Source organism: Emydura macquarii, unplaced genomic scaffold (assembly GCF_026122565.2).
Source record: "Emydura macquarii macquarii isolate MOO-44397 ecotype Brisbane River unplaced genomic scaffold, CSIRO-AGI_Emac_v2 contig_1043, whole genome shotgun sequence".
Lineage (NCBI taxonomy): Eukaryota > Metazoa > Chordata > Testudines > Chelidae > Emydura > Emydura macquarii.
In genome coordinates, this window is record NW_027131180.1 from 3,499,713 (window position 1) to 3,526,738 (window position 27,026).

At 37.6% G+C, this 27,026-nt stretch overlaps 1 protein-coding gene across 2 annotated transcripts in view; it reads left to right on the forward strand.

Annotated features, from left to right (window-relative positions):
• The window catches only part of PDK3 (pyruvate dehydrogenase kinase 3), an 82,579-nt gene that overhangs the window by 37,554 nt on the left and 17,999 nt on the right, over positions 1 to 27,026 (forward strand). For both annotated transcript variants that reach the window (XM_067545055.1, XM_067545054.1), the window contains exons 3-9: positions 6,595 to 6,666; positions 12,342 to 12,526; positions 14,440 to 14,529; positions 24,089 to 24,166; positions 24,761 to 24,837; positions 26,180 to 26,281; positions 26,542 to 26,652. In XM_067545055.1, coding sequence (XP_067401156.1) covers positions 6,595 to 6,666; positions 12,342 to 12,526; positions 14,440 to 14,529; positions 24,089 to 24,166; positions 24,761 to 24,837; positions 26,180 to 26,281; positions 26,542 to 26,652 — 715 coding nt within the window. The remainder of the gene's footprint in view (positions 1 to 6,594; positions 6,667 to 12,341; positions 12,527 to 14,439; positions 14,530 to 24,088; positions 24,167 to 24,760; positions 24,838 to 26,179; positions 26,282 to 26,541; positions 26,653 to 27,026) is intronic.

Genomic DNA, 27,026 nt, shown 5'->3' on the forward strand with positions numbered 1-27,026 from the left:
CGGAGTAATGGTAATAAGATTATACAGTTACATAGACTAGTTATGTGTACGTTTTGATGGTTCCAAATTATTTTAATTTAAAAAAATATGTGAATAAATAATTATCAGTAATCCTCATTGGCCCGTATTACAGCCATTGTAGGTGGGCAGTTTCCTAGCTTTATGGGAGAAGTGGATCTTTATAGACAAATTTTGGGAGGGCATTCCAAGCCTATGGTGCAGCATGGAGAAAACTTGAAGGTGTGAGAAGTGGACAGTGGCTAGTAGAGTCTAGCATCATTGGTGGAATGGAGAGGTAGGGAAAGCAAACAGATGAAGCCAGCACTGTTAAGAGTCTTGAAGGTGACAAAGTATAAAAATGTGCAGAAAGTCCTAATTTTCAAAATGCCTATTTTAATTGAGTAAAGTAGGTAACACATTTTTGAGGATAAGTACTTGTCTTCTATATAGTGAGAGACGCTCATTTTAATGAATTCTTTTCCCCCTCTGTGGGGGAAAAAACCCCTTGATCCCTTGAACAAAATAAAGAAGCCACTACCATTTTGGGGATGGCTGTGAAGCAGTCTTTCACTTCACATACTGAGATTATACTAACAGGACTTGCTATGAAGATATAATATATTTGTTCAGTGCTTGGGTACAACAGAGATGGTCTCTAAAGGAAAAACATTAGAAAATGGTAGGTCAGTGCCCTTGCTATTCCTGCATACTCTTACCACCAGTAAAGAAAATATAAAGAATAAACAATAAAGAGAAAATTTAGGAGCAAATAGCGTGGCCACTTGTTACAGTGCTTTCACCTAAAAGTGTGCCATACTGAATTTACTTTTATTAACAAACGAACAAAAAACTAAACAAAAAAACCTAACACTGAAAACGTTTAAAGTTCCTTAGTAGCTTTTTTTTAAGACGGTTTCAGTGAAGTATTGGAAAATACAAACACTTCTATGTCAAAGGGAGGACAAATTTTAAGATTGTACAGGCTGTGATCAATGGTTTCAGTGATGCATCCAGAATTATGAACTGTAATTAACTTTGTTTGTAAATTATGCCAACCAACTAATTATTTTTGAAAGTTCAATCCTATATTGCATCTGTCTATTTTATAGTGGTACAACAAACCACTACTGGGTAGTACTTTCCTTCCTATTTCTGAGAACAGTAACTATATGTAATGTTTTGCTAAAATGTTGCCAGATGTTGTTTGTCCATTCTTAAATTCATTCTTGTTCCCACATTCAGCTACTCAAATCTGTCTTCCCATGTTCATGATCAAAGGAAAGTGCAGTGGGGAATGAAATAACTTTTATCAACAGATTATGCTATAGAAATGAATTGATTTGCTGCCCATTTTTCTGTTTGCAGAGGCAGTTTCTGCTATAGCTTATCAGGGAGAATATGACTTGGATAATGCACAATACTTAAGTTATCACAATTGTGCATCTCCATTTCCAGTAAATTTTGTTCAGTTTTATATCTTTTCCTTTCTATTTTGTTGGAATTTAGGGAACTGTCAGCTCTCACTGGGACTGTGTAAGAGCTTCAAGAGGTGCTCTTCTTGTCCATTGATTGTACCTCAGACAAGCGCCCATGTCCAGTGCTTTCTATGTCTGGGTGAGTCCCATTGGAGCTGTCCTGTACTCCAGTTGGGCCAGATATTTTCTTCCAAAAGATATTTTTTTTCAAAATTCAAGACTCCTTAGCAAATCTTGGAACAACCACACAATTTTTCCAAAGACTGCTAGGTCTGATGGTCTCATCATGACCTGTATCACACTCTTTGCTCATCCGAATATGAGACCTTTGCAGCACTTTGATACGTTACTGCACACCAGTGGAAACAGTCTTCAGAGGAGATTTGAGTGATCCAAAAGCTTCATTAGTAGGAGAGCTCTCTTTTTCCTTTCACAGTTGCCACTGGTACCTGCAATCTGGGCTCTGATGCATATTGCCAAAATCTTCAAATCTATGGCTGTGGAATACCTGGGGGTCCAAACTCCACATTATTGTACTGGAGCTCATGGCTGTGGTGTGCCCTCAAAGCTTCTTCACTGTCCCTGCAGTATTTTGTAGGTGCTTATAGATAGCACCAAGGTTGTGTGCTACATCAGCAAGCCAGGAGGAACATGTTCCCAGCCTTGAAGGCAACGGAACGTTGGGTGTGATGCCTTCAAAACCATATCCACCGTCTTTCTCTCCTTTTTGCAGAGGAGGCTGACTTTCTCAGAAAAAGGTCTCAGAATTAACGCAAACGGTCCTTGAAACCAGTCGTGGCCAGAATGCTATTTCATAGATGGGTTACCCAGTAATAGACTGCTTTGCCCAAGAACTTTTGTCTGCGTGTGCTTCCTGTCAGATACATTTCTGGTGGACTGGAGCCATCATCTTCTATATTCCCATTTTGGACTTGGCAGCGCACTCAGATGCTTAGTTTGGGAGAGCAGTACTGCAATCCATATTTAGCTAAGAACTCCTTATCCAATATAAAACTGGGGGAGCACTGCTTGCTAAATTCACTGGGATGCCATACCTTACAAGGCACAGAGGCAACTCTTGAAGAACCACCTCCCTCTCTTTCTCAGTTGTATGCTTGTAAGTTCTGCTTTGTATGTAAAAGAAGAGCCACAAAAAACTTCAATATGCAGGGCCAAATTCTGCAGTCATTAACTGAGCATAATTCCCATTAGCTTAAGCTTGATCTTAATGGCAGCTTTACTTGATTGTGGACCACAAAATTTGACCCATACGTGTTTTAGTTCCTGTAACATTTTCTGGCAGGGATGGATTGATGTAAATCACCAATTTTAATCATGATTTAAACAGCAAGCAGGAAATTTTGATTTAAATCGTGTTTTGCATTTTTTAGTTATTTTCTCAAAGAAAAGTTGATTCTTACTGGTTTATAACTGTTAAAACATGTTGGTTTGCAACTAAATATAACCTTTACACTATAATTGGTGCTTCTTTTTGCCACCCAGGAGGATACACTATGTCTATAGACATTTATTTAAGCTGTTATATAGCCTAACTTACATTTATTCAGATTCTTAATTTTTACATTTTTTATGGTAGGAAAATGGTGAATAATGCATTTCGTATTTACTAGAACATTTTTTATTTGAGATTTGTGTCAAGATCTGTTTGGTTGGAAATTCAAGTTAAATAAAAATACACAAACAGCTTTTTAATTTTTTGGTCAAACTGCCTTAAATGTGCTGGATACATAAGGGGAAAAAGGTGTTTTGCATTTCAAACTGATTTATTAAACAAAGGAAATATTGTCAATAGCTAGCGAATTAAGTTATTGTTTTTTGTCCCTATGTCTGTCAAGATTTTAGAATAAGTAGACCTCATGCTTTCGTACCTAGATTTCATTCATAAATTGGAAGAGGAAAACAAACTCTGTTTATTCAACTCTGTTGGTTGCTTGAGTTTGAATGGATTCGTCATTGAACTAAGCTACTTGAATAAACTAAAATGAAGGAAATATTCTCTCTTTATCTGTGGAAGGGGCTACTATTCTCAGAAGCTGATTTAGCTCTTCAACAAACACTGATTCCAGGTGCTTTAGCCATTGACTTCAACTATTTTAATGGTTTGACTTTCTTTAAAACTTGGCAGCCAGCATGGACTACTATTATTATTTTTTGTATTTAATGTAAATGATTTTTAGGGATTATAATAAATTTGTCTTAATATACGTTGTCAATTTCAAATTTAACTTTGAATAGGTTTATTTTTAAAAAATGAATCTGTATTTAAATAAAAATAATCTTATTTAAATAAAGTCTGGCTTGTTTTTTTAAGGATAGATTTTTATTCACGCTAATTCTGGCTGCTGTTTTTCTTGGAATGTCCCACTTTCTTCGTAGCAGCCTTTGCAGGGAACTCTTTTTGTGCCCTGCATATGTTTTTGTTTCAGACAAAATTGTAGTCCTAGGGTAAAATTTTCAAAAGTTACTTAGGCTCCAATGAGAGAGACACGGTGGGTGAGGAAATAACTTTTATTGGACCAACTTCTGTTGACGAAAGAGACAAGCTTTTGAGCTTCGCAGAGCTCTTCTTTAGGTCTGGGAAACCTACTCAGAGTGTCACAGCAGCTGAATACAAGTTGTAACAGATTGTTTAACATAAATAGTTAACACATGTAAGATACCATTCAGGGTGCAGTTCAGTTATATGACAAAAAAGGGAGAGTTAGTGGGTTACAGATTGTTGTAATTAGCCATAAATCCAGTGTCTTTACTAAAACCATGAGTTATAGTGTTGAAAAGTTATGAATTTAAGCTCCCAGGCTCATCTGTTGAGGTGTTGTGAAGATTTCTTTTGAGAAGGAGGACTGAGAAGTCAGATATGGAGTGATTGTTCTGTGAAAAAGTTTTGCCCGCAGGTGATATGGTGTTTGTCTTTTATCATTTTGCTCTGTGAGTTCATTCAAAAGCGTAGTGGTTGTCTGGTTTCACCCACATAATTATTGGAGCATTGAGTGCACTGGATGAGGTATACCACATTTGTGATAGGCATGTATATGACCCATGGATCTTGAAAATTGTTTGCAGGGGGGATAATTTATCATTGTTAAATGTCTGCAAGTTTTGCATCTGTTATGGCAAGGTCTGATGCCATGTTGAGTTGTTGGGATCTGGTCTGTGGGGAGCTTGCTTCTGATGATGAGCTTGGTGCGGTTGCAGGGGAGGCTCTTTGAAGGTCAGAAGAGGAGATTCGGGAGAGATTTCCTTCAGGATGTTCCCCATCAAGTATTGGTTGTAATTGTTTAATGGTACCTTCTATGGGTTCCAGTGTGGGGTGGTAGGTGACAAGTAGGTCTGTGTGATCAGAGGGGTTTTTTCTGTATTTAAGGAAGTTCTCTTGGCATATTTGGGTGGCCTGTTCCATGACACAATCTACTTCTCTGGTGGAGTCACCTTGTTTGGTGAAGGCAGTTTTAAGTGTGTTAAGGTGTGTATCCTGGATTTTCTCCACTGAAGATATTCTGTGTATCTGAGTGTCTGGCTGTAGGTAACAGGTTTCTTGGTGTTTTGGGGGTAGTTACTTGATCTCTGAAGGTTGTTGTATACACTTGTCAGTAGGGTTCCATTTGAAGCTGATTATGGTGTCCAGGAAGTTGGTGCTGCTGTGAATGTGCTTTCGAGAGCGTTTACTGGATGGATGGTGGTTGTTGAAGTTGTGGTGGAAATCAGTGAGGGAGTTTAGGTTATCAGTCCAGAGGATGAAAATATCATCAATGTATCTCAGGTATATCATGGGTTTCATGGTGCATTTGTCCAGAAATTCTTCCTCAAAGTATCCTATAAAGAGTTTGGCATATATTGAGGAACCATACTAGAATCCATGGTTGTTCCTATGGTTTGGACAAAGTGTGTGTTGAATGTAGAATTGTTGAGTGAGGATGAAATGGATAAGTTTGACAGTGTGTTTCAGGTGGATATCTGAGTGTTGTCCATTGCCTTGTAGATATGTGAGGCAGATGGCAATGCCATCATTGTGAGGGATGTTGGTGTATAGGGAGGTGACATCTGCAGTGGCAAGGATGGTGTTCTGAGGGAGGTTGTTAGTGTTGCAGAGTTTCTAGAGGATGTTGGTTGTATCCTGAAGGAAACTGACCCTTTGTGTGGTGAGTGGCTCAAGGATAGTTTCTGTAAACCCTGATATTCCTTCAGTAAGAGTGCCTTGACCAGGTATAATCTCTCTGTGTGGGCTTTTGTATCACTTAGGTGTCTGTCATGGGGATTGTCTCGGGGGGTTGGGAGCCAGGCATTTTGACTCTGTGCTTGGGCATAACTTCCCACCCTGTTTTTCAGGGCAGTTTAGCCTAGTCGCCCGAGCCAATATGTCAGCCTTTGTAGCCTAGGCTGTGTGGCCTAGTATCCAGAGTCAATAGGGTGGCCCTGGCTCACAGGGCAACAGGGCCTAGAGGCCGGATTCAATAGAGCGGCCTTTTTGGTGTGGACGGTGTGGCCTAATGGTATGCTGGGGGAGTGGGGCGCCACCTAGGGATGAGTGGCACCTGGATAGGGAGGCTCAGGCTCTACCAGCTCCTCCAAGCCCCAGTCCGTGGCCCTGGTTTCGGCACGGGTGTTTGCTGCCAAGTCAGCAGAGATCTCCCCGAAACACACTGACTGGTTCCCCAGTTCTCCCCCTATGGCACAATTAAAATCCCTTGGGCTGCTTCCTACCCTTTTCCCCCATGACAATGTCTGTGGCTTTCTTTGGGGTCATCAGTGGTAGCCACTCCCAGCAGCTGCTCCCTCGGGACCTCCTTCGGGTGGTGAGGCAGCTGCCTGGGTTGTGGTGCTTCCTACCTATGTGGTCTGGGTCTCTGGCGTCTACCGAGCAGGAATCTACAGAGTGCATCCTCCCTCCTCAGCAGTCCATCTCAATTGAGCTGGGCTGCTCCCTGTTGTACTGGGGCTGCAGGTGGAGCATGCCCAGTAGAGCTGAGGGGACATGGCCTCCGCAGCCCACAGAATGGGATTAACCCCAGGCGGACAGGTGTGGGGCTTCCACACCCCGTCACAGTGTCTTTGAACATTTTACCGCCAGTTCTTAATGTCACATTTCTTTATATTTCAGGTATATGCAAAGTTTCCTTGAGCTTTTAGAATATGAAAATAAAAGCCCTGAGGATCCTCATATTCTGGATGAGTAAGTAATGATTTATTTTAAAAGTAAAACCACAATAGGAAAACGATCTGTTACAAGACAGAATTTCTGTTTATTGTAACAGCATAGACGTAATCGGATTTGTAAAATAGAATTCAGGTACTTAAGACTCAAACAGAAAATCTAAGTTTGTTTGAACAACCTACGTTGTATATTGCTAGTTCCTAACTTGCAATACTATAAAATGTGTTAAATTAAAGATATGTAAAAGAAAAAGTATACATAAATAAAGGTATACTTATGTACCAAACACTTTTAACACTAAAAAACCCCTACTTAAGTTCTCTTTGTTTTCCTTGAGTTCAGGCACTCTATTATAGTATTTTAATGTACAATATTCATGTATTAATATTTCTAACAAGATTTATAACTTGGAATAGAATACTTACCATATAATAAAAATTGTTTGAGGTGAAGTCCTGTCACTGTTGAAGTCAGTGGGAGTTTTGCCATTGATTTCAATGAGGACAAGATTTAACTCTTCATTGCTATCTATCTGAGCTGAGTTCAGACTAATGACTTTGAGGTAAAAGGTTTCCTGGGCCAAATTCAGACCAGAAGAAAGCAAACACAATTTCCACTGAAGATCAAACTTATTCTGATTTTCTTACTGCCAGTACAATACACTGTACCTAAGCTAACTGCGTTCTTTCTCATAGATCGTTACCATTGAAGATTTTGTAGATTCTATGTTTTTATTTTAGTTATTTACTACACTTCAGTTAGAGAGTCCATCCAATACTCTAGGTGCCCTTGACACTCTTTCAAAAATATACTAACAAATAAACAGACCCATCAGTTTCTCCAGATCATATCAAATACTCCGACAACAACATAAATATAACAAAAACTTATCAACAGAGTCCCATGCCACTGCTACTCAGCCCTTTCCAACATTCCTAGCTTCATGGTTAAGGGAGAAAAGGTGGGCACTCCGAAGGCTAATGGATTAAGACTAAGACTGTTACAGAGCTGGGAAGGAAGCAAGTTCCAGAAGTTCTCCATTACATCTGCATAATCATATGATTCCTTTGTGATTATACCACAAAAAGTGGCCCTTCATTTGAAACTTGGTAGACAGTTTTGTTTATGCATGAGAAGGAGTAAAACTTTGCTAATGCTCCCTCAGTTATATTGGTGCAGTGCTAACAGTTTTAAAGGAGTAAATTCTTTAAGTTTTTCAGGTAAACAGATTAGACGTGGAGCAGATCAGTTGAGTAAGATGTCATGTTTTGGTTTTTTCTTTGCTGACCAGAACTGCACTTTAAAGTGACATTTCTAATAGCTATATTCTGTTCTGGAAAGGTAAATAAGATGTGCCTTCATGTTTCATTCTTCGTTTTAAAGTGATCATCCCAAATTTCTCACTAAGCTTATATATGAATTCCATTTAAAATGAGTCTAAAATGCCTTCTAGTTTTATGTTGAGAGATGAAAGAGTTTTTGCATGACTCTTTTTTTGAGTTTATGAGGAAACGGATAGCCACTTGTATTGTGATTTGTTCAGAAATTGCCCTTAGAGAAGGGCTCCATGCTTACTCTGCTGAAGCTGTGGTGACACTCTTGTGATGATACAAAAGCCAGATCAGAAGTTAGATCTGATACATATTTTGGTAAAACTGCTCCTTCAGTCTGTTTACAAATTATGGTGCTCTTCAAAGCTTGTTCCAAAGGGGTTACTGCTAGGTAATCTGAATGAGTGGGAGATCAGAGCAAGATATTTCATGAAAAACACAAGTTTATTTGTCCATAGAGTTCTCCCAATGTATGGTCTACTAAAATCTAGTATAAATCTTATGTTACATCATCTCAGGTTGTCTTCATTTGGCTACTGTTTCTGGATAGACAGTTAAAAATTGAAGGGATAAAGAACTCCTCTTATTGATGCTGCCTTCATGAACATCTGCTAAGGTTCATGAAGTTAACTAGGTTCAACCAGATTTCTAAGAATTCCTGGTCTGTGCAACTCAATGTTTTATTCACTGTGGTTTGGAGAGGTATTATTCAGTATTTTGAAAACTTAGTTACTAGTGAATAACTCAGAATATTAATGAATTTCTTCATTCTGGTGTCTTGTGGGATTGGTTTGAAATAATTGGTGCTCTTCTACAGTATAAAGTGAAAAGATCAGGGGTAAGCTTGACAGACATGGGGCATAGCAAGATTAAGGAAAACTGAGACTCAGAAATATACATAAATGTACTCAGGTTGTTCACTTTAAAAAAAAAATTAGATCTAGCTTAGTTCATAGGAAAGAGTATCTTCAAGAATGAAGTAAAGCCTCTTTGAAGATAGTAGGACAAGCAGTTGCATCCTTGAAATAATTAAGGATTCCTTTATAATATAGGTTGTCCTCTATACTATTGGAGAAAACTGGTTTTTAGGCAGGCACGCTTTCTGATATGAAACATAAAGAAATTCACATTTGTTTCCTGGTAGCACCATATCTCTATGTTTGCAGAAAGAAAACAGGATTTTATGTTACCGACTTTCTTGCAACCAAAAAATGATTTTGCCATTCACAGCTAGGAAGCAGAAGACTGAAACCTCTCTTTTCTTGGCATTTAACTCTCAGATTTCAGTGGTTACAGATCACACATAATCAGAAAGACCTAATCTATTTAAAAGAATCTCTGAAGCCTTAAGCACTAAAGTAGTTTTGGAGAGAGGATGCTTGTCCAATCAGCAAGGTGGGCAAGTATGTAATAACAGTCCTTTTTTATTGTAAAAGACTTTAGATTTGGGATTAGGCAATGTCTGTTAAGACTTCCCTATTACTGCTTATTTTGCAAAGTAAGATATCATTTTGAAAGACTAGATGAGCCATTTGTGGAGGCACTTAAGAATTGCTGATTAGACAGGAGATGGTGAATGTTATTTTAAAAGGGGAACATTCCTTCACAATCAGCAATGTAGGGTGAAGGGGGGGAAAGCACCTTTAGGGAAAATGGATATATTATTTCTCATTAGGAGAGGCACATGTGACATTACCAGGGTACAATCTGGACTGTTGAACAGTTGTGTCCCCTCATTTCTTCAGCCGAGCATGGCTTTTACACTGTTTGCTGTGAGAGCAACCTCTCCTGGTCTGCTGGCACACAGCCTCCAGCATGTAAATTATTCCCAGCTATAGTGTATGAACGCTATAGTCAGCCACCCATGAATTACACTGTAGTAAACTCCCAGTCCCAGACTTTCCCCCAGAAATGTGGGTCCTGGTACTGCCCAGCTCTCTCTCCTTCTGGACAATACAAGCTCATATAAACTCTGTCATTTCAGTAATAGAAAATGATGTGCACAAATCCTGTTAACTCAAATGGAGTTTCCCAAACACTTCAATCCAAACACACTGGTTTAGATAAAACAATAAAACAAGTTTATTAACGACAGCAAAAAAGATTTTAAGTGATTACAAGTAATGAGGCATAAAAGTCAGAATTGGTTACAAGAAAATAAAAGGTAAAACACTGTTAATACCTAGTTTAACAAGCTAAATTAATTCAAAGCAAAGATCTTTCTCACCACATGCTTCAGCAGTCTTAGTGGCTGGATTTCTTTCAGCCAGGACCCCTTTCTCAGTTCAGTGTTACTTTCATTGTCCTTCAGGTGTTGTTGATACTGTGGACAGAGAGAGAGGGAGAAATCTTTTGGGGTGTCTGTTCCCCTTTATCATAGTTCTTTTTTTCTTTGCAAATCATCTCCATCTGAGGCCCACGAGACAAAAAGTGTGTGGAGACTGGAACCTCCAGCTGTTTCTTTGTCAAGATATACATTTCTTGCTCTCATGCTTTTTCCTGCCAAAGAATGGCCTCTTGACCAGTCCATTTGAACTTGTTGACACATGGCTGAGGCATTGGTTTGCTTTTTGTTTATGAGGAACTGGTTTGTGGCTGTTTTTGTAGACTAGGAATATGTCTCAGTAATATCATGCAGTAGAATCTTATAACTTTACATACAATGTTGCCACACACATTTTACCAGGATGATGATGTGCAAAGTATGAGTTTTCAAATGATACTTTACAAGGCATACTTGGTACAAAATTTATCATAGTCTTGTAAAAGGGATGAACTTCGGGATACAGACCGTCACAGTACGTTTTACTTCTCGACAGTGCTATAGGCCAGAAAAACATAAGTGGGAAATAGATACAGGTTCTAAAAAATTGATAAAACAGCTTTTTTCTTTTTTAACTGTGAGGAATAGTGTGAGATAAAGTAAAGGGGAACAGACTAGAGGCATCACTCTCCACTCTAATTGAGTCATTAGGCTTATCACAGGAATGTTGAAAACTTCTGAATACCCCATAAAAAATCCAAGGATGTGGTGACAATTCCTTTTTTTGCAAATAATTAATGAAAGACCTTTTTGTGTACTAGCAACTTCAATCTCAGATGTTATACATTGACTTTTAGAAGAAGTAAATTCTAGTGACTAATCAGTCTTCCATTCTCTATATCTTCAGACAGTCTAATGTATTATAATTTCCTTCCAGAGGTGGTGCTTAGGTTCTAATTTAATCAATTATTCACTCAATTTGTCAAAAGCAGTTCTTCTGTGCTCATTATAAACCCACTGAGAATTTGCTTCAGAGTTAAAAAGACTCCTTAGTTTTGCAGACACAGCTACAACTTAACAAAAGTGTCACCATCTTTGCCTTCCTTTGAAAAGTATGTATCATTTGTTTTTATTTGATTCTGAAGTGGAGGGAAAAAAGCATTATTGTCAATGTGTTATTGATCGTCAGTAATATCAATGAGAAAAGTGGCAGAGGTGAAGATTGCTAACTTTTCATGTTTTGAGATTAAAAAAAGATATTCAAGTAATCCTTTTTTAAAACGTTAATTATTCTTTTCAGTACTTTGTACCTCAAAAAATTGTATCTAAAAAGCAATGGTAACTCTTCAAAGATCAAAGGTTCTGGTCTGCTTTGACAAGAAAGTAACAATTTTCATCTATTTCAGAATAGATGCCTACTGTTGCCTTGCATCAGTACCATTAAAAAGAATAACTTTAAGTAGACTGTTAAAACTTCTTGATCTCCAAAGCGGAAGATACTGCAGAAAAAGGAGAAAGTGCCATTGTATGTGTTCTGCCATCTAGAGTCATAAAAAGAAACAACAGAGTTGTGTCTGTGCACATGCAGATACTGATAATTACTTAAAACATAACCATCCTCATAAATTCCTTCTACTCTACTCTAAAAACACTGTGGGGACATCTTTCTGGTAATTCTGACAGACAGCTAAGTGGTCTCTTCTGAGGCAACTCCCCACCAATTGACTGCCTCTTACAGAATTTGTGAACCAAGCAAAATAAGTGAGATCTGTTGTTCTGGATTGACAGAGAAGAAAGTTCTGGAGAAAACACAATTTCAAATAACTTGTTATGCCCCAGAAAAATTTGTCAAGAGGTGTTGAATGTTTACACTTGTTTGATGAACATACAGTTGCACCTTAATATATTTCCCTTTAGTTTGACATATGGTAGGTAGTAATGTAGTTTGATTTTTGTTTCTTTGATAAACTTTTGTAGACTGTGGGGGATAAGCAATAAGAAATTGTCTTGTGTGTGAATGAATATTTGAAAACAGCGATGTGAGATGTAGAGATTCTCATTACTCTAACATTCTGTTTCTAATTTTATGTTTCTTTCAGCTTTTTAGAAGTTTTAATTAAAGTAAGGAACAGACACAACGATGTGGTTCCTACCATGGCGCAAGGGGTGATTGAGTACAAGGAAAAGTATGGCTTTGATCCGTTTGTTAGCAGTAACATCCAGTATTTTCTAGATAGATTCTACACCAACCGCATCTCTTTCCGCATGCTTATTAACCAGCACAGTAAGTAATTGCTTTGTTTTTCAACTTGGAGGAATAGTTAGTTGTTGCTCATAAACCTGAAAAGACTGCATTGATTTGGCATTCCTCAAATTCTTCGAATCAACAATTAATTTTAATATTCTGTGGTGAAGATGGTAGATGATATATTGGGGCAATTGGTTATTTAAGTAGTGCTGTCTTTTTTGAGGTGTCTAGAATTTAATCTGAATATCTAAGCAGTATAACAGCCTTGTATTCCAAAGTGATCGGCTGCAGTGAAGCTCGCATGATATATTTTGTCATTGTGACTGTAAAAAATTTTTTCACCTTGTTAAAAGATGCAGTGTGCAAGGTGATGTATAAGATATTTTTAGGTACTACTAAAGTAACTGCATCTTCTCTGCCTACTAGACTGCTCTGTAGATTTGACACATTTCATCATCAAACACAAAAGTCTTCGACCTTTTCCGTTTTATTGTGTTTGTGAATAGTGTTTAACTGCGTATTTTAAGAGCTAAATAGTTTCCAGCAAATTATGCTATCTCCTGCTATTAATTCACCAACCTCTTTTTTCTTATCTTCTAAGGAAACTATATTTCTCACTTAGATACCAATTTTTGTTCTGCTTTTATGAATCAACATGAGTAGTTCTGATTTGCACACTTCCCTCACATTATATTTTCAGGTTTGTACTGTTATAAGCGTCCATTTTTGGTATTCATCTTATAGTGTGAAAGAAATTACTGATGTAGCTCCCAGAAACCAATATCTGTTGCAAAAGGTCAATCTTTTGATCTCTTGAAGTGTATTGTTGTATCATGGAATTTAGGGTTTCATTTGTTGTCCAATATTTTGCTGTTTATGATATCTTAAAAACATGGGCACGCTTCATATGGTAGGAAAAATGTTTAAGTTCCAGGATATTTTACTAATAAGTATGTATCCAGTAACTTTTATTTATAACATTACCAGTGAAAGAGGTGTTAAATGCAATAGTATAACAAGGCTAAAAAGATGAGAATAGTATATTCACTAAGCAGTAAGTCTGACCAGACACAGAAACAAAGAAGAAAAATCTAGATAAATAAAAAAGCCCTTAGAAAATAAATGTTAATAATAAATAAAGGCTTCATCCTATCGGAGTTTGTAGCCTAGTCTAATCACATAAATTGCTCCAGTTTAATATTGTGATGTTACACTGGTTTAGTTAGCTGGTGCAACTTTGAGTCTGGACACTCATACCAATTTAAACCTGGTTTATATCATTTTAGTTTGTAAAAAGTTGCAGCAGTTTAACTAAACCAGTTTAACATATCTTTAATTACATTGGTGCAATTTCTTTGTGTAGACAAACTCTAGTGATCCAGCCTTGATTTGTTAAGGGCAAATGGCTGCCTTCTCAAGTGTTGAAAGAGAGATTCCTAGGACAAGTTTTGGAAACAGAGGCTCTGTGTAATTTGGCCTTGACCCCTACAGAGTTCTGTTGGCTGCTAAGTATTAGAAACCTTTTATACCTCATCTAACTGACAGTTCTCATCTACTCACACCTTTTTATTGTAACATCCCCATTATTGTCATAGCTGTGCACTGAGATAAATGTATGAACATTAGCATTTTACAATTCAGTTGTATCTGTACTGACTCTAGTCTATCCTGAGAATGATGAGACTTTTTCTCTTTTTTCCTGGATAGACATAAATGGACTCCAATGCATTCATTTCTCATATCGTATCAGATATTGCAAGCTACAGTTACTAAACACAGTGTTTTTTCTAGAGAGACAGCAATAGTCTTGATCAGAGACTGACATTATGGAGGAGTATCTGGTTGCAGTGTGACACTGAATCTTGTCAGCACACTGTCTGATTTAATTTTTCTATGTTGTTTTAAATGTAATAGTCATTCAGTTAACTGCCAACTTTTTTTCCTCTTAGCTCTTCTTTTTGGTGGAGACACTAATCCTGCTCATCCCAAGCATATTGGGAGTATTGATCCTACCTGTAATGTGGCTGAGGTAGTAAAAGGTAAGGAGACGATAAATTTAACATTTGTATTATGTTCCAAACCCCAATTTACAATTATATATACCTAACTACTTAAGGTGTTTAGATGAAAGGAAGAAGATTTATCTCCATTTAATTAAAATTTAAAAATCTCTTAAGGAATGATACATACTCAATTGCTTATAATGAGGCCATAAAACTATCAAAAATGATTATAATATTAACACCACCTAGCTCTTATAGCACTTTTCATCTGTAGATCTCAGTGCTCTTTCCAAGGAAGGTGAGTATCATTATCTCCTTTTTACAGATCAGGAAACTGAGACACAGGTAGAATAAAGTCTTGCTCAGGGACTTCCAGCAGGCCAGTGGCAGAACTGGAACTAGAACCCATGTTTCTTGTGTCCTAGTCTGATACTTTATCTACTAGACTATACTTTCTAGTGGTCTCAAAATCCAAAAATCTGAAACTAGTGGAATGTTAATATAACTACAAAAAATGGAATTATAACATTGTCTTGTATTACAAGGACCAATTAAAGTCTGTGACTGCTCCTTATAACCTTTCCTTATGCTTGATATGGGGTTAAATTATTTTCCAAAAAGTATTTAAGAATACATATAATTTTGGTATTCCTTTCTACTTGACATTCTTTCTAAAGGAAATCAAAAATATATATAGTTCTCTGTTCTTGTATGATTACTCTAGAGCCTTACTTGAATAAAGAAATAAACACCTCAAGAAAGTGAGGTTATAATCCAGGAATAATATTCAGATATTTAGAAACTCTTGGCTTTTGTCTTTGGGTACCACACATATAAGGATGTTTTGATATAACTGTACACCTTGTCACTTAGTGTTGCTCCCATGGACTATGCATATGTGTATGAGTATAAACTCATATGTTCCATACACACATGAATGAATATGTACACATGCATATATGCATTTCATACACATATGAGCATATTCACATACAAATATTGGGTAATAGTGTCTTCTCTGTATGGAATATGTCTATCTGAATTTTCAGTTGATATATTCTCATTTGAAGCTATATTAACCAACTATACCAGGATGGTAATCTAGTGGAAGAGTATTGGGATACCATATGAGAACTGATGCTGGGCATTGAATCTTGGTCCCTAGTTCTTGGGTTCACAAGGACTCTTCATGCTGTTCTCTGTTGATCTTATTTTCCCCCATATTAATTCATGGAGCAACACTGATTGCCTCTAAAGGAGTGTGACCATAGTACTTTCAAAGAGGGAAGAAAAATAAAGAAAATAGATGACGGGAATCCCTAGTGCTAGGAGGGGGTATTAGAGGATCCTTATGAAAGAAGAAAAAACAACACATAAGAAACTAGTGAAACACAAAGCACCTTTTTAAAACTACGGAATCTATCCACCCTCATACGTGAAAATGTTACTTTGCTATTTGCTGTAAATACATAATTTGTGTAAGCAACAGTATATAATTTCAGTTATATTAAAAGAGAGATAAAGGATATGCTAAACATTATAGAACAACTTTGTTCTAAACTCTAATACAGCAAAATTACAAAATGTTTTAATATTTAAGTAGTTGAGTTATAAGTATATATATACTAATTGCATAGTACTGATTGCTTGAATAAAGTTCCAGTTGCAATGTGATATTTTATTTCACTCTTTGTTATATCAGTTGATGTGTCTGTAATGATTCACCTTGCTGCTTTAATAATTATTTGAAAATTAATATTAAAGTGAGTTATCATTATCCCAATTTTGCTTTTTGAAATAAGCAACTATCTCAAAATTACCCTGTTTATTTTTATTGAGCTATTTTTAAAGCAGTTTTTGAATGTTTGGCAAAACCATGTGATATTTAGTATATCAGTTATAGGTAACTGTAAATTACAGAGCTGCTGTACCGGGTTCTGACAACATGAGAATGCATTATAAGAGTTTTCATGATTATGATATCACCAAAGGATTCTAATCCCTTAGATTCATCTTTTCTTTTTATTTTTTATGAAGTCATTGCAGTTGCAAATTCTTCATAAATTAAAATTTTCCAGTGTATATATAGTAATTGGTGAAACAATTTGTTTTTATAGATTAACAATGGCTGCTTTATAAGAAGTGCAGTTTAATCCAATGTGTTTTCAAGATAGCTGTTGTCTCCATTGTGTTGCAACTTTTTGTCAGCAGGTGGAGATATGGCATATATTGCCAAAGCTGGAAATATAACTAAAATGGATTTTTGATGTTCCTTTGATTTTGTGTTTCAGTTCCAAACCATAGTAATTATTGATCCCATATCAATATGAGTCTTGAAATTTAAGCTCCTATATTTCTGTATTACAGCAGTTAAATCTATCAAGTATTGGTCACTTGGGTCTGGCTATATAATCCTAACTCACTTGAATAGTTCTGTTATAGTGAGACAGTAGCACCACTATAGTTTAAGGATAGACTAGAGTTGATGAATAATTGGGTTTTTTTATTCAGTGGCTGAAGTGAAAAATCAGAAGGAAAAAAACAATTTCAAACTGAAACTTGAATGTGTTCATTTTTTCTTGACGAAACAATAAACTGAAAATTTTTTGGTTCTCATCAAGTGAAATATTATTTTGAATGTCCATTCGAAATTGTATTTTGAAACAAAATGTTGATATGAAACAACCTTTTTGGAAATTTTCATTTTTTTTCTAGCCAAAACTATTTGCTGAATTTGACCCAAATTCTCATAGTTTCAGTGCCCTCCAGAATGCATTTTTAGGGAAATGTACTATTTGCCAAAAAAGGCACCCACCTCTAGTTGAGACTAGCTTACTTATTTTTCTTAGTGTTCTAAAATACACATGCTTATTTGTTGAAAGTTGCTGTGCCTTGAGAAGGCCTGGGGCAGGGTTAGTAGTCAAAATTTGAGGTCAGTTGAACAAGGGGCACCCAAAATACAGTCCACCAAAACAAAAAAGTGACATCAGATTTTCACAGTTCTTATAATTTCATTTCTGAGGTTTAGTTTATCACTCTGATCCTCCCCAAACTGATATCACCTGCTTAGGTTTGATCTTAGTTAGCATGCCTGGCATCAACTGCCCCTTTGGGAAGAATATTTAGAAAGTTACTCAGGATAAAAGTTGGATCTGCAGTGTGGCTCAGGTGAAGCTTACAAACCAGATAAAGTTATTTGTGTATTTGCAGCAGGACTAGGGCTCCATTGCAAGCCATTGTTTGCAGGCAGCCTGACAGAGTAATTGTGTGACTCAAGGTGACATGCTGTGGCCAGTGAACCTGAGAAGTACCCATGTACAGTGAGTTTGAGCCTTCCCCTAAGTAGGTTTCAGAGAATGTATATTGTGCATTTAGAATCATAAAGTGTAGGGCTGGATGGGAACTCAAAAGGTCTTCTAGTCCAGTCCCCTACACTCAAGGCAGCACTAAGTAATAACTAGACCAGTGTTTCTCAATTGGTGTTCCTGTTAGAGTTCTGTGAGAAAGTGACATCACGCCGCCGAGACCAGCTGGTCTCCGCGCCGCCGAAAAAGGGAAGATATCCCAGTTTTTTCAGCGGAGGGCATTGAGTATGAGTGTAATTTCCCCGCGGAGCCTAAAGGGTTCTGCGGGGAAATTTAATTGAGAAATGCTGAACTAGACCATTCCTGATAGGTGATTGTCTAACCTGTTGTGACGCTGGCTGGATCGGGGGGACGGACATTTATTATATTACTTAACATCAATATGTCAAAATCATAATAATTCATACGAGATATGCCATGCAAGGTACTGTTAGAAAGGCTGTAATGCGCTAAGTAAGATGATAATGTTTATTTTCATGTGTTATATGTGTAATGGAAGTTATGGATATGTTTGTATCTATATTTCAATTTGTACTGGTTTCTGGGTGACACCTCAGACAGGATGTGCAGCACTAGCCTGCTTAATGGCCCATTAAGGAAATTCACAGGTACAATGGGCCCAGGGGGAGAAGCCAGGGATATACCTGATGAGTCACCAGTCACTCATATGACCCTGGACTCCATCTTATTCCTGTAAATTTCCACAAGCAGCATGGCAAAGGCCAAAGGACATAAAAGGCAGCTGCACCACATCCATTTTGTCTTCAGTCACCAGTCTTCAGCCTACCTCTGGATCATCTCATCTACAGCTGAACTTAAACTTAAGCTGTGAAACAAAGGACTAAGATCCATCCAGGTACTGGATGTATACCAGAGGGACTATACAAGCCTGCAAACTCCACAATTCTACTAGAAACCTGATATATATGGACTTTCCAATTATTTGTATGTATGTGATTGCTTTGATCCTTTAACATTTCTCTTATAGTTTTTCTTTCTTTTATAATAACCCTTTAGTTTTATTTACTAAAGGATTGACTGGTAGCGTGATATTTTGGGTAAGTTCCAAACTTTATATTGATCTGGTACTGTGGCTGACCCTTTGGGGTCAGGAGAAACTTTTTTGGTAAAGAGCATAGAGTTTTAAATAACTGATCTCTTTACTAGACCTAGTGGTCGATTGGGAGACAGAAACTTAAATGCAGTAACGGGTGCTGTGTATATTTATTTTGGCTTCTTGATAACCAGTGTGGGGAATCAGAAGCATTGTTTGTGGCTGGTTGGGAAGTCTGACTTCAGTGTCACCCACCAGTGTTGGGAGAATCGGCTCTCCTTTTGCAGCCTTCCCTGACCTTGGCATTTTCAGGTGTCTACCCTAGACATGCATGTATCACACCTGTTCTTTAAGATTTCCAGTGACGGAGATTCCACAGCCTCCCTAGGCAATTTGTTCCAGTGCCTACCTGCCCTGACAGGAAGTTTTTCCTAATGTCCAATGTATACCTCCTTTGCTGAAATTTAAGACAATTGCTTCTTGTCCTATCCTCAGAGGTTAATGAGAACAATTTTTCTTCCTCTTTGCACCAACCTCTTATATACTTGAAAACTGTTATTATGTCCCCCCTCAGTCTTCTTTTCTTTAAACTAAACCCAATTTTTCCTCATAGGTATATTTTCTAAACCTTTAATCATTAGTTTCTTTCAGCCTGCACTCTGCACGATCTCCTTCTGGAAGTTTTGTCCTCAGAGTAGGGGTTCTGGTTTAAGAGGAGTTAAAATCTTCATGCTTACTCACACTTAACGTTAGAAGTATTGCCAAGGAAAATGAAGTAATTAATTAATTAGAGGGAAAATGAAAGACTCTAATAAGCAGCAGCATTCAGATAATGTAATCATGATGCGTGCTTCTCACTCCATTCCTGAACAACTGAGTGTGATCAAAGAAAAGAAAGTAGCTGTGACTCTCAGCAGTGTCAGTGTGATCAAAGGGATTGCTGAGCATTAAGATACACACCCATGATATACAGAGCCCTGTTCTGAGGAGTGGTGTAAGGTTGACATGACACAGAACTAAGATACTGCCATCAGTCAAAACAATAACTTATATTTATCATGAAAAATAAACACAGAAAACACATTTCAACTTTCTACAATAATTTATTTAACTTACACAAATCCAAGGGTACATATCTACCAGTTTCACCCTTCTATGTGAGTTCTTCAGGTGCTTTTCGATGTGCTCCACTCTTGGTGCCCACGTTTCCCACACTCTGGAGATCGGAATCTTTTGGCCAACAGTGTCCGTTGGCCCAGACCTGTACCTTAAGTGTCCTCAAGCCTCCTTCCTGAGAACATAAAATGGCACAGTGGGGCCAACTGTCTTTCAGTTTCTTCTTATTGCCCATGTCTGAGACACAGACTTGCAAGCAGTGTGCTTTACTCTTACATATTTGCATAGTTAACTTTTAACTTTTAGTATAGCCATAGTATAGTTTTGATTCAGGTAATGCTTTTAAACATATTTTCTGTTATCTGGGGCCGGGTCTTTCTGGCTGAATAAAAATTTCCCACTTTTTAGTATTGCCCCTTATCCGAGACAGCTATACCACTTAATTATAGCCACTTAAAATGTTTATTTTTATGTTTAATGAGGGACATACCATGAACATATGTTCTATTGTTCACTTTAATAACAAACTCAGAAAGCAAGAGAAACCTGCTTAAAACTTTTTTTCTCTTGGATTAATCTGAGATCTGCCGATGATCTGGGTAAACAGGATCCATCCGAATCTGAGTAGTCTTCTTTCAAGAGTTCCTTGGTGAACAGTGGCTCTACTACCAATTCCTGGGACCATGCTGCTTTGATACATGTTGCAGCAGTTTCTGCTTCTCAAGTCATCATCCCATATCAGTGCCAAGCTGTGCTAGAGGCTCAGCACAGAGTGCATATATGGTGTCTGTAAGAGATGTCCCCAGAGAAATTGAAGGGACTTCTGCTAGGTCTGCTCCACCAGTAGAGGAATATTCTCAAGCTCTGCTATAAATCACTGGGAATATACAATCCACAGCTCAGAAGGGAACAGTCTAATCAGCAGACTTTTTCCAGGCAGGTTCTTTCATCAGTCAATTATCACCTTTATCAAAGACCCGCTGAACAACTAAAAAACAGTGCTTTCATAAAAGAAGACCCTGAGATCCTTCAACTGTTGCATCAACGTGCCCAATCCCTTGCTCAGGGCAGCCAGTTAGTTCAGTTTGAATCTGTTCTAAACCGGTCATGAAGGATCCATTTCCTGTCTCTACCCTGTTTGCTTAATTAGGAGAGGTTTGTAATAATATTACCGTGGTCCAGTGCGTTCTAGAAATCATATAGACTATCCAGTTTTAGACTTTCTCTTCCCTGACCCACCTTCCTCTCCCTTTTCAGGGATCCCTTTCTTTTTACATCAATAAGTGGAGTCTCTTCTGTCTCTTCGAGCGTTAAGAGAAGTTCCTTTTCATTACAACGAGAGAGGATTTTATTCCCAGTTTTTCCTAGTTCCCAAGAAAAAGGAAGACAGCATGGGATTCTGGACCCAGTGCCAAAGACTCAATGCATTAATTTCCTAATTCAGATTTAGAATAGTAACCTTAGTCTCAGTAATCACGTCCTTAGATCTACAGGACTGTTTTGTACCTCTCAACCTCCATGATGCATATTTCCATGTACTGATTGACCCTGCCCACAAGAAATAACGAAGATTAATAGCAGAGATATGATGGGGTCTAACCCCAAACACTTACAAGGCAAGGGAAAGAACCCTCAATTAATCATGCTCTGCACCTAGGGATGATTAGCTGGTATCCTTTGCCAGAGGAGGCAGAGCTTGGCCTTTTTAGTAGATTGAGGGAGCTCATTTGGGGAGATGACTTCAGAGCAGACAGGCCTCTGGTGGAGAGAAGCCCTGGGGTTGGGTTTAACAGACAGGAGACAACAGAGGAAGAACACTATAGGAGAAGGTTAGGCTCCTTCAGGGAAAGTCCTGGGGAAGAAACAACAAGGTGGAAGGGCTGTTGGTTTGGAGATTTGTTTGGACTTCCATGTGGACGAGTTCGTGCTACCCCAAAAGGAGTTTAGACTTTTATGTGACTGTGGTGGAGGGCCATGCCACAGAACACACAGAGAGGGAGTCGAGAGATGATGCAGGCTGAGAGAGGCCATTGTAGATCCAAGGAGGCATCCACAAAGTGAGCACGTGCTGCTACAGGGGATTTCACATATCCAGTACAGTGTCCTGCCATTCAGTTTATCAACAGCCCCAAAAGTCTTGACCAAGTGTTTTGCAGTAATGGTAATATATCCAAGATGACAGCATATACATGTTTACCCTTACTTAGATAACTGGCTCATTTGTGGGACTTCTCTGCAACAGTTCACAGACAACATCCTCTATATTATAAAACTCTTCACTATACTAGTGATTAGGATAAACAAGGAAAAATAATCTTTAGTCCCAACCCAGAGGATAAAATTTACAGAAGTACTTCACATGTGACAGCATATGTATCTCAGATGAGGTTTGAAGTCATGGCAGATCTCATAAGTCAGTTACAGAGTAGTCCTCAAATAATGGTAAAGATGTCTAAGAATGGTAAGTTGTGTGGCCTTGTACATGTTTGTCACTCAATATGCCAGACTTCACCTTCATTGTATGCAAGGCTCGTTGAAATCCTAACGTACTTTCCAAATAAATAAATGCACAAACTACAATAAATATTTTAAATGGTACTGTAACGTAAAAGAGAATTTTTTTGTAGGCTTTTTTTACCCCTGTAAAAAGGAAATCCTGGTGCAAGCTTATCTATGGTGGTACTACTGGCCTATCATAATATTGCTTTGCCATATTCGAACCAAGGGTACGTACGTACTTGGTGTGAATTTGGAGTCATTTGGAGAAAGGGTTCCTCGGATAAGCCCTGCCTCAACTCCCCCAATAAGGAGTTGGCTTTATTGTACAAATTGCTCTAAAACCACTTACATAGTTATATTGCCTTGAAAATTGGTATTCCACAACAGAGGCTGGGGTAGACTTCAGGGGAGATAGGGAAGAATACCCATTGAGATGAAAGCACCAGTTAGACCATCTCAGAGCTGTTGTATCAGGCTGTATTTATCTCCATGGAGTGATCTCATTCATCTGAGAACATCCCATTGAGATTAATGGGCAACATCACACCTTTGCAGTCCGCCTGGGTTGCAGAGTTTTGTGCAGAGACCTCTCACTCTAACCTAGCCTCCCAAAGTGGAGTACAGAGTCTGAGGCCCCTCTCCATTCTCTTTTGCTGCCTGCAGGTGGTGTATATGCTCCTCACAGCCCCCCTCTTCCTTCCTCCAAGTCCCTCCAACCCTCCTGGGAGCATAAAGGGACCAGGAGGAGAGCAGAACTGGTAGCTGAGTGGCAGCGAGGTGTTTCCCAGGAAGCCCTTGTACTCTCCCACCACAGGTGCCCTGCAACCATGACCCATTCACTATCACCACTTACTCCAAAAACAAGGGAAGTTCATTGCCTTGTACCCTTCCAGAATGTCAAATTGCACCTGTGCTTAAATCTCTTCAATACAGGGTTATGGTATGCACCAGTCCCACCTTGAAACCTGAGTTGTGTCCTCTTTGAGCCCCATCCGCTCCAAACATCTTGTAGCACTCAGTCCTTCCAAAAGATTTGAAGCATTGTGGCAACACACGCAGCACATGAATAGAGTAGGAGAAACTGTCAGACTGTATCTTCACCATATAAACAGCAAATTGAGGGCAGGCTTAGTGAACAGCAGATGGCCTATACTTAACTACTTTTACCTACTCTGCTTAAACCACCAGTTGCCAGATCTTATAACCCACCCCCTTGGCCTAAGGGTGCCTTTTGCCCTGTTATGTATGCTATCAGACTACTATAAATCTTCAAGTCAAGATGACTGTTGTGTGTGTCTACTTGCACAGCCCATGTAATTCAGTACTTCTGATAGTAAATCTTTTTTTTAAAGATAATTTTCCCTTTCTTGGGGGATGGGGACATAGATATACAGTACAAATAACATGAAAATGCTCACTGATTTCAGACTTACAAACTAATGCCTAAAAAGTCAGATATATGCTTGCAGCCTTGTTTATCTGAGATGTTGAATGAACATTACTAGCCTTTTTGTCTAAATGCAGAAATCAGGATTAAGTGTGCTCTTTTCTTCTTTTACAGATGCTTATGAAACAGCTAAGATGTTGTGTGAGCAGTACTATCTGGTTGCACCAGAGTTGGAAGTTGAAGAATTCAATGGTAATAGGAAGTTCATTTTATTTTAAGTGCTGTAGGAAATACTGGAGGTTTTTACATAAGTTTAATAGAACAAGTATAATTGCTAGCTGTTTAGTCAACAGATAAGATTTTAAATTATGAGTTACTGCAGGATACAAAGATCATATACAGAGAGGTCTCTTTCCTTGCCCTCCTCATAACCCTCCCTTTTAGGGCAGTAAAGAAGTTCATTAGTTTAATAAAATGACTCGAGCAAGGAGCACCATAACGTACTGAAGCATTTGTTTAATACTTGATGCTGAGGGAAACATGCTGCCTGCTGAATCAAATATCTTCCAGCAACTGCCTTTGCTTTCCTTAACGTTAGCTTGTCTAGGAAATTACCAGGCCTGATTCTACTTATCTGCTGGTATGACTGCATTCTGTGTTTAATTTTGAAGTATGTTTGCAAGTTCCCCTATTACACAATTGGAAGGTGAGAGAGAACTTAGTGTTATACAGTTGTCTTTATTTGTTACAAATTCAGATTACTACAATAGATGAAGTGGACTGTGATACCATAAGGAGAATACCTTGAAAAAATGTTTTATCTAACTAAAATTTATTTATATCTAGCCAAAGCTCCGGACAAGCCTATTCAAGTAGTCTATGTACCCTCTCATCTGTTTCATATGCTATTTGAGTTGTTCAAGGTAGGTAAGATTTATTAATACTTTGATTGGGGTAGCCATTGTAATGGTATGTTGTAGTTAAAATTCTTCTTAGCCATCATGTTTACAAAAATAATTCTTCCTCGTGCTCTCATTTCTCATGCTTTGTTTTTGAAAGTTTGGAGTTATGTGATCAAAGTTAGCCCTTGAGTCCTTCTCTAGCGTACACACTTCAAATATATATCTTGTACTCCAAAACTGGTTGTATTCTTTTCTGCATTTGGGTAACTCAACACATCTTGAGATAAAATTTCTAACACTAATCTTTGTGGTACAATGCAAGATCTTGTTGTTTTGCCCAGGATTTTTGCCTTATTGGATAGTTTAAGAGTTGGGATATTTGGATGGCTGCTAGTGTTAATCTTGAGGGATGTCAGTTTCTTTTTGAATGATGTGGCTTTTAAAAAAATTGTTTACTAATTTTCAGAAAAACTGGCAAATTAAACTGTAAAGCAGAGAGAATAGGAGATATCACAGTGCAAAAACTGTATGTTTTGTGAAATAATGTGCAAGTTCCCTGAGAGGCATAATTGGGCACATTTTACAAATTCAAGAAAACAAATAAATTCAGTAGAAAGCAATATGGAGTTTTTCCAAAGAATATATTTTTCTTTTTGTGTTCTCCATTAGTGTGCATGTTCTTGACTGCTATCTTTCCCTTATCCTGTCATGTGCAATATAATATGTGACTGTATCTAGGACAGAGTTGGTGGGAATTTGTGGAGTGATGTTGTAGATGTGCTTTGCAAGTACAAAATGATATCATTCATACACTAATATAAAAGTTAAACACACAGAGTAATGTTACATTTCTGATTGTACTGTGTGTGCAAACTGCATTAATTAAATGACTGCAGCATAACAGTTTTGATGTGTGTCAAGAATGTCACAGTAAATCAAGGCTTTATTATATTTCTGTTGCACTTGGTCATTTTCAAAGTATAATGATTTATTTCATCTATATGACTAACACAAGTGTTAATTTCTATACTGTCGAGGTAGACAGTCTTGGTATGCATAAGTAATTTAATGTAGCAATTCTTTATTGTTTTGTACTTTCTGGTTTTGTATCCAATAGAAATATTAAATTGCTTACAATGAAGTATTACAATATAAAAATGTAATAAATTGGACAACCGACTTGCTGGCAAGCAAATCTTGAGTTCACTCAAGTATACCCTCTTCTGTATCCATGTATACAAATGTAGGGCAGTTTATACAGAAGTTTTTTTAGAATAACACAGTGAAAATGTATCTGATTTGTATATTGGTAAAGTTGAGTGGAGAATACATCAGAATCTAAAACATATCGTTTTAACTTTAGAACTCAATGAGAGCTACAGTGGAATTACATGAAGGTAGGAAAGAAGGCTATCCATCAATTAAAACATTACTCACTTTGGGGAAAGAAGATCTGTCCATAAAGGTGAACTTCTAATGATATTTGTAAGCTACTAAACTGACTTTCAAAGATATTATCATATTAGTAATATTTTTTTGTAAATGTATCTTTAATTTTACGAGGCTTAAATTATGTACTCTATATAGGTTCTGGCACTCATTCCATTTGCATTAATGTTTATATAAGTGGTTTTAAATAATGCTTTATCTGTGTTTGATACTGTGAACTTTCTGTTCTTGAGCAGATATTAAGTGTTCACGTAAAACCTGGACTTTTTTCTGTAGATAAGTGATCAAGGAGGAGGTGTCCCTCTGAGAAAAATAGATCGACTATTTAACTATATGTACTCAACAGCACCAAGGCCTAGTTTGGAGCCAACAAGAGCTGCACCTTTGGTAAGCATCTGTAAGTCAGGGTAAAATATTTTTTCAGAAATAAGTCCAGTTACCGACCTCTAGTCTCTCTTCTAGAGTAATCTTTTTTTCCTACATTAAAACTTTTTGAAGAAGTTTTCTGTTGCAGAAATTGGATATCATCAGTAAGTCTGTCTAGGCAAAACTTGCCAGGAAAAAAAACCTCCTGAGTCTTCGTTATTAGCCATTTTTAGCAACTTAACTTTGGAGTAGGAAAATACTTTTTTTTGAGTGTCCTGAACACTGTCTTCTTGGAAATAAGTACATCTATGTACAGTGCAGCATTTTAAAGCAGATTAATGTAAAAGATACTTAGTACCTAAATTAACTAGAATGATTTGCATATACATCTCATA